The sequence below is a fragment of the Protopterus annectens genome, chromosome 4.part1 (genome assembly GCF_019279795.1).
Source record: "Protopterus annectens isolate FY-2018-M chromosome 4.part1, PAN1.0, whole genome shotgun sequence".
Taxonomy (NCBI): Eukaryota; Metazoa; Chordata; order Ceratodontiformes; family Protopteridae; genus Protopterus; species Protopterus annectens.
Window position 1 is genome coordinate 806,097,445 of NC_056734.1, and position 13,601 is coordinate 806,111,045.

The 13,601-nt window shown below is 41.5% G+C and overlaps 1 protein-coding gene across 1 annotated transcript in view; it reads left to right on the forward strand.

Annotated features, from left to right (window-relative positions):
• LOC122801311 (unconventional myosin-VIIa-like) overlaps positions 1-13,601 on the forward strand; it is a 951,466-nt gene that overhangs the window by 349,466 nt on the left and 588,399 nt on the right. Inside the window, 1 exon segment of the mRNA XM_044070855.1 lies at positions 11,010-11,168. Within this exon segment, the coding sequence (XP_043926790.1) occupies positions 11,010-11,168 (159 nt within the window).

The following is a 13,601-nucleotide window of genomic DNA, read 5'->3' on the forward strand; positions in this document are numbered from 1 at the left end:
AGCAATCTCTCCTTTGTCTGAGCAAGCAAATAAGGTCACTGGTGAAATCCTCTAAGGCTAACTTTGAGTTTAAATTGGCCACATCCACTAAGAACAATCAGAAGGCCTTCTTCGCATATGTCTGCAATCTCAAAGGTAACTCCCAAATCTGCTCTGGACTGGTGGTCAAGAATACCACATACACAAATACCATAGATATAGCCAACCTGCTGGCAGACAAGTTCAGTGAAAACTTCACCCCTCTGTCCCCCCCATCAGTAAACCAGGACATCCCCAGCACCTTCCCCCTCTCCTCATCACCAGGGAGCAGATTATTAATGCCCTCTCAAAGGCAAAAAATACAGCTTGCATGGGACTCGACAACATCCCCGGCTGTGTCCTACAAGAACTCAGGCAAGGGCTCTCAGAATCACTAGGCACCCTATTCAGCCAAAGCCTGTGCACTGGCTTCATCCCAGCAGAATGGAGGACAGCCACTGTCATTCCTCTGCACAATGGTGGAGCATCCACCGACCCAGGCAATTATAGGCCAATCAGCCTAACTAGCCTGATCTGCAAGGCCATGGAACACATTATCATGGACATTATAAACAAGGACATTGGCAACCTCTAAACGCTTGATCCTGCACAGTTTGGTTTTGTCAAAGGGAGATCATGCCTCTTAAACTTGGTTGCCTTCTTTGAAACAGTCACCAAAGCCATGGATGAGTGCAAGACAGTGCACACCACCTACCTTGGCCTAGCCAAAGCTTTCGACACTATTCCCCACTCAGGCATAATAGATAAACTCTCCCAGCTAGGCATCAACCCATATGTTACCAGATGGGTAGCTATCTGGCTCACTGATAGAACCCACTCAATCAAAATAGGGGAAGTCACCTCTAATAGTAGACCCGTAACAAGCAGTGTACCTCAAGGATCGGTCTTGGGGCCTCTGCTGTTTGGGATATATTTTTCTAAGGTGCAAGCCAAAACCAATGGTCTGTGGCTGACCAAGTTTTCAGATGACTGCAAGCTGGACACTGTCATAAATTCCGCTAGTCATGTGAACATCCTCCAAGAGGGCCTTAACTAAACTAATGACTGGTGCCAGAAGCATGGCCTCAAACTAAATGGCAAGAAATGCATCATTATCCCCTTTGGGGAAAATGGTGTCCCCACTAATTATCACATTAATAACAACATACTAAGCACACAATCAGTCGTGAGGGACTTGGGCACCCAGGTTGATAGCAACTGACTTTTGACCACGATGTTGCCTCCATTGTACAGAAGGCTTTCTACATGGCCCATCTCATAAGTAAGGGTCTTTCATCCAAGAACAAGAAGGTCACAACATCCATGTACGTCTCACTTATCAGACCCATTATCGAGTAGAATGGCCCCTTCGGCATGTACCTTGCCAGGCACATGCAGTAGTTGGAGAGACCACAGAGGTTCCTGACCAGGAAAATCCAGGGTCTCAAACACCTATCCTATACAGATAGGCTAAAAGCCCTGTCCCTCTACTCAGTCTCGTACAGACTGCTCAGAGGTGATCTGTGTCTGGCAGACAAGGCCATCTCAGACTCAGCCTTGATGGAGTTGCTGCATATTCGTAAGTCAAACTTCACTCACACAACCCCCACGCAAGGTCTCAACCTGGTCTGTGACATTAATATAACTTGTTGGCGGGATAGATTTGTGTCCCAATGACTCCACCATCTGTGGAATAGACTTCCTCTCCATGTCAAACAGAGTATCTCACTAGCCCTCTTTAAGAGGAACATGGATGACTGGAAGGGAAACAGAAAATATACCCCTGGGATGCCAGCTGTGTCCTTGCTGGACAGGGAAAACGGATGCTGACTTTGTGAGAACATGGATGAAATTCTTGGCTAGGCTTATAAGGTCCGCCGGGCCAAAAGCCTAGTATCGTCCTATGAACCCATGAAATTAAGCAACACACACTTAACATCTAACTAATCCAGTGATTAAAGAAAAAAATAATGTGAGACTGCCATGTATCTATATATTTTCAAGTTTTGTAAACTAAATGTAAGCTACAAATGAAATCTACAAAGTCTACAAATGTAAATCCCTTTACAATCAAGTAGTTTAAAAGATATCTGAATATGAACTGCAGCCAGTTGTATGCAGCTGTAAACTAGTACCAAAACAATAAATCTAAATGCTGAAACTATCAAGTTCTTAAAAAGTTTTTTTTTTTTTCAAAAGTCAGAGAAGAACAACAACCAATTATCTTAGTCAAAGGTGAAGTTGTAGTACAACCCAGCATACCTTTCAACTGTCCATATTTTTGCAGAATGTCCAGATTTCTAACTCATATATTTGTTCTTTTCCTCATACAGTTTGCGGTTTTCTGGCAAATCACTGAGGATTGAAGTCACAAAACAACGACATACATTTGAGTTTCAATCTTCATATCCTTCAGAAAATGCATGACAAGTCCTGTTATTCTAGCAACTTCCTAGGTTTATAAGAGCAATGTTTAAAATCAGTCCCTGTTTTTGGGCCTTTGACACCCCCCCCCACATTTTTAGGCCAGATTTAGGTTCATAGGTTCATAGGTTCATACTAGGCTATCTGCCCTAGGGCATTTATAAGCCTAGCCAGAGTGTGTTTGGCTTTCACCACCCATTTTAAATTAATTTTGCTATGCCCTTTTTCAAGGTTAGTATACTGTGCCTCTGTCTAACAGTGACACAGAAGTGATACTCGGGTTAAACCTATGATCTCCCATCCACTCATCAAGATTCCTCTTGAAGAGAGTCAATGAGGCACAGTATACTAACCTCGAAAAAGGGCATAGCAAAATTCCCTCCAGCATGTCCTATTTATTTCAGTGCTGAGGTTCAAGTCTCTCGAGCACGTAGCTCGATGGGATTTGGATTTTCTGAGGTGCAGCATGTCCATTAATTCCGGGTTGGACATGGCTTTATAAGTCAGGCACAGATTGCCTCTGAGCAGGTGGTATGCCACTGAGTAGAGCTGGAGTTTCTTTAACCGGGCAGCATATGGCATCTGTTTGAGCCTTTTGATCCTCTTGGTGAGGTACTTTTGGGGTCTTTCCAGTTGCTGCAGGTGTCTGGTAAGGTACATCCCAAAAGGGGCATTGTACTCAATTATGGGCCTGATGAGGGATGAGTAAAGAGGCACGATGACCTCCCCTGATCTAGATGTGAATCCCTTCATGATTAGGTGGGCTATATAAAATGTTTTTCTAACCACTTTGGCCACGTGGTTGTCAAATGAGAGATTGCTATCAACTTGGGTCCCCTGATCCCTAATTACTTCTTCTGTACTTAATGGATTACCACCTATGTGGTAATTTGTGGGCACTTTGTTTTTGCCAAAGGGGATGACTATACACTTTTTGGCATTTAGCTTGAGGCCATGGCTCTGGCACCAGTTGTCTGTTTCTATGAGGCCCTTTTGGAGGATGCTTGTGTCGGCTGGAGAGTCGATTATGGTGCCCAGTTTACAGTCATCTGCGAACTTGGTCAGCCACAGTCCTTCCGTGTTGGACTGTACCTCCGAGAAATATATACCGAACAAGAGAGGTTCCAAGACTGAGCCTTGTGGGACGCCACTTGTAACTGGCTTGGAGTCTGACATGGCTCCAGCAATTCTAACAATGTGGGTTCTATCCTTGAGCCATTTTGCAACCCATCTAGTGATATAGGGGTTTATATTTAAGCTGGTGAGCTTATCTATAAAGCCCGAGTGGGGTATTGTATCGAAGGCTTTTGCGAGGTCCAGGTAGGCTGTGTGGACCACCTTCCCCTCGTCAATGGCCTTGGTGACTGTTTCAAAGAAATCAACCAGGTTTAAGAGGCAGGATCTGCCCTTAACAAAGCCGAACTGGGTAGGATCCAGTGCCTGTAGGTCCCCAATATCTTTACTTATGAGGTCCATGATGATCCTTTCCATAGCTTTGCAGACCAAGCTAGTCAGGCTTATGGGGAGATAGTTTCCAGGATCCATTGAGGCACCACCTTTGTGGAGAGGGACCACTGTTGCTGTACGCCACTCTTTGGGTACATATCCTGTAGTAAGGCTGAAACTGAGCAGTAGTTTTATGTTTGGATTTAGCTCTTCTTGGAGTTCATGTAGGATGCAACCCGGGACACCGTCTGGTCCCATTGATGCTGTGTTTTTTGCTTTGGAGAGGGCAGCTCTTACCTGAGCATCTGAGATGTCAGGGGGGCAGCACTCTGCTGGGATAGATATTTGCCCTTTTGGTGGGGAGGGGGGGGAGTTTGCACTGAACCTGTCAGCTAGGATGTTAGCAATGTCTGTGGGTTCAGTGTATTTTTTGTCATTTTGGACTAATTCTGAGCATATCTGGGAATTTCCACCCAGGTTCCTAACATAACTAAAGAAAACCTTGTGATTATCCTTAGTGTCCTGTGCAATTTTTCTCTCGAAGCTGGCCTTAGATGATTTTATGAGTGCCCGTAGTTTTTTGCTAATACTGATCAGAGATGCCTTCCCTTTTTGGGATTTTGCTCTATCATGTAGTAGCTTGCTCCTTCTATTGTATAGTTTGTTTATGGCTGGGATCCACCAGACAGGATGTCTGCCTTTGGAGGATTGGGTCTTGGTTTTATTTGGGATTGCATGATCCATGCATTCCTGAAGGTGTTCATAGAATGCGTTTATAAAGGATTCTGCGGTCTGGGCCATATTTTCCACAGGCCCAGGGGCTTTGAAGGTTTCCACTTCGGTTTTGAGGAGTGTGAAATTTGCTTTAGAGATGTTTTTCACTGTGGTTTTCAGGGCAGGGGGTGGAGTCGGGATGTGAATATCCAGTGAGATCAGTTTATGGTCTGATCTTACCAGTGAGGGATACACTTCTGGTCTGGAGCATAGAGTCCCCATGTTGGTGATGATCAGGTCCAGTATGTTTTCCCCTCTTGTGGGAGTGGTAACAAGTTGTTCCATAGCATTTGAGTTTATAAATTCTAGGAACCTTTGGGCTAGGGTGTTGGAGCTAGAGTAATGCTCCCAGTCTATGTTTGGGTAGTTGAAGTCACCCAATATAATGGTGTTTGGAGAGACCTTCATATTTTCCAGTGTTCTCAGGAAGGCCAAGTGGGGTTCCTGGGTTTGGGAGGGTGGTCTGTAGCAGGCTATAAACTGGAAGGCCGTTTTACCCACTGTTAGTTGCACATGGATAGTCTCTGATGCTTCGTGCTGTGCCACCAACCTGGAGGTGTGGGTATCTTTGACGAATATTGATACTCCCCCTCCTTTTGTGGTTCAGTCCAAGTTTTGGGACCGAAAAGTATGGTATAAGGTATAACCTGGTAGTGCTGAGGTGCTCTCGGGAGCCTTGAACCAGGTTTCGGTTACTGCACAGATATCGATGTTCTCCATGCTAAGGAGAGTTTTGAGTGCGTGCATCATGAGGTTTAGACTTCTGGCATTGAGTAGCATTACTCTTAGTTTCTTATCCCTTGTGATACCTATGGAGGTGGGTTTGTCTTTTGAGCCTTGCCTAAAAAGGCACTATGGGGGTAGCAAGAGCCTCTGCCAACATCCAAAAGCCCAGGGGTGACAGACGCAAGCCGTCCCCAGTGAAGCATCGTGGCCCGTCGAGCATGCCATCCCAGGCCGACAGGCACCGGATCCCCCTCGAACGACACCAACACTTAAGCCAATTGTTGAAATCGATCATCCTGTCTTCACACCATGGCACCACTCCTGGTGAGGGCAAGATGCCACTCAAGGTCAGGGCCACACCGGCCCGGGCCACATGCTCAGAGAGCTCCTCTATGTCTCTTTTCATGTAGTCCAGGGAGGCACGTCCCAGGTCACTCACACCAGCATGGACAACGACCGAGTCACACCTGCACCTGCCCCGGAATGACCTGAGTGCCCGTGCCATGCGACGGATCCTAGCACTCGACAGGCAGCCCACCTCGACCTTCTCCCCACTCAGCCCGGTGAGCGGGACGCCGGCACGCCCGACGATAGAGTCACCCACCACAAGCGTATCAGGTGTGCTGTTCAGCCCCAAGGGTCTTGACTGCTCAGCACACTGGCTTTGTGAGCCATGTGTTGCACGTGTCCTGCTTTGGGGTAGCGGCTGCTTGGGTGTCCGCCCTGGAGGTCTCTGCCGCTCAGGCAGATTCCCATCTAGAGCCTCCAAGTATGTTCCCGTGTGTTTATGCATTTGGTTTGCTGTCGTGGTAGGTCTATGTGAGACTGGAATTGCAGCAAGTGTGGTTTCCCTCTCCTCCTGACTGGTTTCGCCAGTACTGAGTTGAGAGAGCCTAGCCTCCAGCATGGCTACACGTTTGCATCTCTAACATGCGCCAGAATTTGTTGGGAGGAGGAGAGGGCTGTCTGTGTACATGAGGCAGCTGCAACACTGCCCCAAGACTAACAGACTCACCAGCTGGACCGGAGAGGAGATTGACAACTGACCTTTGGACATGCTAGAATAGTATTGGGAATTCCTTTATAATTGAATAAAAGGGCCTATGGAGAATGAGGTACTCAAGGGGAGTTTGTGAGGGTGTAGTGCTTTTAATATTTTAGTGCTGACTTATATAATTGCTTTAGTGAGCAAGTGCCAGGTAACTTAAATGCAATATGTTACAGGTAACTTAAATGCAAAAACGACAAACAGTAACTTTCTTTCAAGTGAAACAGGGAAATAAGTACAGTAAGCAATGCAGATATCACTAGGGATCCACAGAAGCGCTGAAAAGCCACGTTTTAGGTGGAATTAGCATTTCAGGGAAATAACAAGCAAACAAACAACAAGCATACAAATAAAGCTAGATTCAGCAGGCCTGGATCTAGTCTATGCTACAGCAAACAAGGTGTACCAATTTCAGTAAGAAGCAGTTCAGATATGCAGGCACTATAAGCCTTTAACCAGAAATTCCCAGCTCAGAAGGGCAGAGTCCAGCCTCTCCTCCCACAAGAGTGCAGACCACAAACTCTTTTAATGTAAAATAACTGGCCTGAAGCCCAAGTGCTTAAACCAGAATTAATACACTTTTAGAATAACAGACACTGAGCCCTCAATCAGCAGTTCCCAACTTAGAAGGATTTAAGCTACCTGTCCTGCCAATACAGTGCAGACCACAAACCTTCCTAATGTAAAACAACTGGTCTGAAGCCCAAGTGCTTAATCCAAAAGACTTAGAATGATAGCTACACTTTAATCAAGTTACTACCAAGCAGTAATAAATACAACTGAATACTTTAAAGAATGCCTGGATTAGTGCTCAAGTTATACAAACAAAGCTAGATTCAGCAGGCCTGGATCTAGTCTATCCTTGTGTTAAGAAGTTAAAAGCTATGCAACCCAGCTCAAAACATTTTCAATTACTGTTTGCTAAGCAAATAATGTCATGAAAACAGAGTTTCATATGAAAAATTTAATTGTGATGGTCTTTTTTAAATAATCTAAAAGAAGGAATTCACACTGGAATGGACAGCATTGGGCAAACTGTGTGGGCAATTGTGAGTTGGTTTGAAATGTCACATAAACTCACTGTACAATGTAAGTAATCTTCAAAGCCAATGGCCAGGGTCTGCAGGATTCTGCAGAATAAAGCCAAGATGACGGACTCCAAGATGGAACTAACACTGGGTGGCACGATGTCAGGGTAATCCTATGGGCTAGGTTTGTAAAGGCTCCAGGACCATTAGCCTAGTACACACCTATGAACCTGTGAACCTATGCCAAGATAAGCCTACAGTTGTACAATAACTGTTGGAGTACCGTGCAATTCTGAAATCTGTAACTTAAGAGAGGAAGTACATAAGTGGGGGCTTCAAAGGAAGTTCATGAAGATAAATAATGAAAGGAAGGTGCAAAGAGCATCTTGCATAATGAGGCATAATGCCCTTGAATGGGTACACCTCATACAGGAAAAATAGGAGGACACAGCATGGACCATCTAAACCACAGAGGTAAATTCCGGGATATGGCACCAGAAAGAGAGAGCAGTGTCAAGTATTTGGAAAGGGAATATCCCAGAACTGAAAGGTGAAGACTCTAATGCATTAAAAAGTAGACAGGACCCTTAATGTTTACTCTTCTGAGCCAGGGTGAAAGAAAAACATTGGTAAAAAGGGCTTGGAATATAATTTGAGGGACATATCAGTCTGTCTGCTTCATAATACAAGTATTAACTGAATAAATATAAAAGCTCTGAAACAAAACACGCAGTTTAGTCTGCCAGTTCCAATTACTCATTTTATCTTTCTTGATAAATGCTGATATACATTTGCGTTGCAAGTTTTCAAATGCCTGCTTTGACTAGATAATATCTGACATGTATAAACAACAGTTTATTGTTAATCAATTCAACATATCCTTTACTGAACAAAACATATCTGCAATCTGTACATTTTGCTTTTCTGTGCAAAAAAAGTTAAGTCACCCATTACATGAATGTTCATAAATATTTGCATTGAAATGACCACAAGAACATCACACATGTAATTATGCTATGCTGTTTTATTGGCTTATTTTAAATGGCATGTTAACAGTCAGGTTTACTATCACATTTCTAGGGCATAACATCTAGCTGTATATTAGTACTTCCTGCCCACATTAGCTGCTATTGGAAATTTATGCTGCATTTTTTGTGCAGTTCATGTCTTAGATTAGTGTGGTATCACATAAACTTACATATTTTTTATATCTTCAGATGTTCAACACGTGACAAAGTGCAAGTTTATTCAAAACTGTATTGAGATGAGTTTATCTTGACAAACAGCAGACGCAGAGCTTGCTGTTGTCATCATTAGCTATAAGATAGCAACAGTGAGTTTCCTCCAAACATCTTAGTTATACAAACTGAGACATGATTCAAAAGTGAATTCAGCTCTTAAAATAAATAAATAAATAGCAGATATACTGTTGATTGCAGATGCAAGTGCATTCCCTCTGTCTTGTACCTCTGAACATTGTAGTTCCTCTGTAGTGGTACTGTCATGTTCCACCAATGGTAGTTGATACCTTCTTTTTTATTAATTGCTTTTTTGAATGTTTTACAATGTCCCCACTCTTTTGATCAGATGAACTCTTTGACAATAAAATACATTTAAAAATAAATTTTAACATAAATGCACCCATACATGCACACCTCGGACTTTCTAAGATAAACCATTATTTTAATTTAGCAAAAGTACTTCACATCCCCTCACTGAGCTCACCTACCTGTTGTGCTCATGACAGCAGTGATATCATCACATCCAGTGTTGTGATCATGTGCATGGACAGTGAGGGGAAATGAGTCAACTAAAAAGGCCACTCAGAAATGTCTGGCACTTTGTTATTATAAAATGAAATTTGTTATTTTCTACCAGATACCAGCAGATGAGAGCCATGTTCAACATTACAAAACTTGGATATTGTATAGTAACTCAGAAGGTATGCCCTAACTCACATGGCCTTGTAGGTGGATGGATCTGGTAATCCCACCTTCTGATGGTATAGTTATGATCAATCATCTTTCTGAGGGTACAGATAATCTTCCTTTATGGAGACATAGCAGTAGGTATTCTTCATTCTTGGGGGAGTTATGCATACGGTTGTCCTTCCAGGTTTGCATATGAATCTGGTTATGCAAAGAAAATTGGGATGGGCTGTGTTAATGAAGCTCTCCATAAAAGGTCAACTGTATGGTAGAAGGCAACTCTTTGAAAATAAATACTTCAGATGTGGCTTGTATGTTATCTCCTTCATGTATAAACTAGCACATTACCAGAACATCAGGATCCCTGCATTCCTGGTGTTGCCAGTGGTTGAACCGTGGATTTCTGCATATGGGCAGAAGCTGCTCTTTCCTAAGCTGCACTGTTTTACATTAAGGCTTATTGCTATAGTTTCCTTCTTAAGTGTTGGACAATTCATTTATAGCTGGATTGTGCGTTTTCAGTCCACAAATTGCAGACTGCATCAATGACAAGTGACTCCAAGAATGACAGGGAACCTGTTTTACCTGACCCTGTCTTGAAAAAAAAAATCAGCTAGCATGTTTCTAGGGTTGTGATGTTAATTCTGCAGCCTGCTGAGTTTTTTCAAAAGATGTATGTGTCAGTGACACCGGTTAATGTATCACTGCAAGGTGAAAAGGCACCTGATCAGGGGAAATGGGACAAGACAGCTAGATGTAGCATTGTATGAGGGTAACCATACACTAGTGAGATTCAAGGGTAGAAGGAAGAAAGTAAACCTAGCTGGGTGTAAAGCACTGAAACTGCCATTATTCTACATTCTCATAGGCAGGTGAAGTTAGTGTGTGTGCCCCCCCCCCCCAATGATTTGTAATCAAACAATGCCATGCTCACTTATGCTGGGCACACGGATGAAACAGATTATTTTCCCAGAATCACTGGGCATACTATAATAGTGGGATAAAAAGAAAGAAAGAAATTCTATAAGTGAATAATGATAGGAAACATCAATATGGACGTTCTATTTGTATATGAAACAGTAAATTTATAGATTGCTGCTTTTCAGTAAATGTCTCACCTGCACCTCCACATAAGTAATGTTCTCCAGCAGTACGTTATTGTGTGCTCCTTCTCTACCTTGTGAGAAAGTTGTGGCCACTGTGTCCACTGTATGCATGGCAATAAGTTCAGTAGGATCATAAAATAAGCAAACAGAAGTCATATTTTTTTAGCCATTATCACCTTCCTGAAACCTAATCTAATCAAACTGCATCAGATAAGTACTTATGCATGATTTATAGTTAGCTATGCACTGTTAGTACAAATGATATTCAGCGTGAATACAGGGTTTTCATTAACTCATACGTTGCCTTTCCATTGGATTTGCTATCCTGTAAAATTTAACATCTTTACTGTATTTGTTACAGAACTTCAAAGCTTATTGAGACCATTATATTGAATAGTTGATTAACAAGGTCTGAGTTTTCTGTTTCATTGTTTATAAGGCATGTATTTTGAGTATTAAGGTAAGTGCTCACTTGATCTTTAATTTTTCGCTCTAATCTTATTCCTTCTAGTTGTTTGATCGGGAGCTCTGTGTCCGTCAGTTACGTTATTCTGGTATGATGGAGACCATCCGAATAAGAAAATCTGGTTACCCTATCCGTTATACCTTCTCTGAGTTCTTGGAGAGATACAGAGTCCTACTGCCATCACTGCCCACAGAAATGAATCCGGTAGGTAAGGTGGAGTAAAGATGGGGATCTAAGGAAGCAGCCAGGTGGAAGAGGAAAGCAGGCAGTGAGAAAACATACTTGTAGGCAGCTTGGTAAAGTACTTTTAGTCAGATCTGATTTGTGTTATAGTTACATTAAATGGGAATCGGATGTATGCTAATATTACACTGAATTAAATTCCATTTTTTATGAATGTGACTACTTTAATACTTATGTTTTTACTGAAATTTCAAGGACTGCACATTGAGAATTAAATGAAGGAAAAATACATAAAATCTGAGGCTGTATTCCCCTTACTTTGAGATACAGTGATCTTAGACTTCACATATATAACTAGCAGGGGGTTGAGGATACAGCTCTTTATACCAGGAAATGCAGGTATAAACTTCCCTGCAAAATGTTTTAACTGTGATACAGTAAACTTTGAGATTTGCTTGATTTCACTATCACATTATTTTTTATAGTTGCAGAGGAAACTCTAGTATTTGTGCAGGTCAGTGACTTTAGTACTAGACCTGCGGTTTGGGATAAGATTAGCAATGTGCTTTTGCTTGTAATTATGTATAAAGTTAGGATTTGTATTAGGGTTAGAGTTTTGGTTTAGGGTGAGGGTTTGGATTAGGGCTACATTTAATGTTCGAGTTACTGTAGTGATTTTGCAAAATATCCATAATTTTGCCTCATATTTCTGCTATACTCCTCTTAGTTGTTTTCTACTGAATCATTGTGGATTACATTCAGTCAATGCCAGGCATGCAAATTTCACATATTATTCTTCAGGAAATGCATGCTGATGCAAACATTTTATTACTTTTCTAAGTGAATTAGAATAATATGTAAACATTATCCCTGATTTTGGGATTTTCTCCCTCATTATTTGTGATGTTGTCCTTGATCTTTGCGCCAAGACGTTAAATGGTCTGGTTATATTTTCGATTAAAATTAGCTTTAGGGTTAGGGTTATGGCTATGTTGGAGTACTGAGTCCTGCATGTAAGTGAGATGGAGCATAGCATCTACCAAGAATGCTGAATCCTGCATGGAACTGAGAGGTGGCATTGCATCTACCAAGAAATACTGTGAGTGATGTATATATATTGCTGTATTTTGTTCATTTCCAATGAATTTGTGTTTAGATTAAAATGCTTTTTAATCTTTTGAGTATTTGGACTTAATATGTTGTCTTTACTGCATTTGTTTTCAAACAGACATCTTAGGCCTTACAAAAACTGTTACCTACAATCAACTTTTTTGAAAACATAACAGTGACTGTGGTTGTGTCAGATGAGCAAAATGGGCACACAGTAGTAAACATATGATGTATCTTACTAACACCAAGCATAAATGTCATATTGTCCCCACTGCATTGTCACTCTACTAACTGAGAAGTAAAGAGAAGAGCATATAAACTTACAATATTAGGAGAAGTAATTATATTTTTGCCCCTCTGGTCTAATTGTTGTTTTTCAAAAGCCAATGCATAATACATAGTCCAAAACACAAACTTGATGTAAATGGCTTTATGCCATGAAAGCTGATATCCAAAGAAAAAGAAAACATGTACATGTGGATGACAAAGTGATAAATTATGGGTAGGAGTGGGCTATTTACATTGTTTTTTTCTTGAAATGTGGAAAGATACAAAAGAAGAGGTAAAATGGGTCTATATTACATGATCGAACGTTTAGTTTAGTTAATCAAATAACTAAACGTTGATGACTAGACGTTGAAGACCCAAAATCATGAATGGCAGTTTCCACTCAGAGAAACAATGCCTTGTCCTACCTAAAAAAAAAAAAAAACAATAAACAATAAACACAAATGAACTGGGGAGCTTCGCCCCCCCACACCCCCCAATGTGGGGGACTGTGCCCCCCACACCCCCCCTAACTTATACCAACTATGAGATCGCTCCACATTGAAAAAAGGGCAAAATCTGCGTTATGGCCAAATGACTTGTTTCCCTGAGTGGAAACTGCCATTCGTGGTTTTGGGTCTTCAACATTTAGTGATTGACGTTTAGTTATTCAACTAACTAAACATTCGATCATGTAATATAGACCCAAATAAAATATATTAGTCAAGAAAGAAGAAATATCAATGTATTGCAGAATACTTAAATTACGATAAAAAAGCGAATAAATATGCCTTTTCTTTGATTTAACAACTTGGTGAATGTCAGACAAACAGTTATTTGAGAAAGTTTACATTATGAAACAGAACCAATTGTGAAATAAACCTTCTGTGGTAAAACTTCAGTAAAAATAGGTAAATATGTCTGACCATTCATGAGCCTTAAAATTATAGAATGGAAGGGAACCAAAGACAAGGATAATAAATCATAAATGAACATGGTTTAATTAGTATATCAGAAGCAAGGCTTCAAGAAAATTCTTAACAGGTCCAAGCAGTATTACTCAGATGATGATAATAA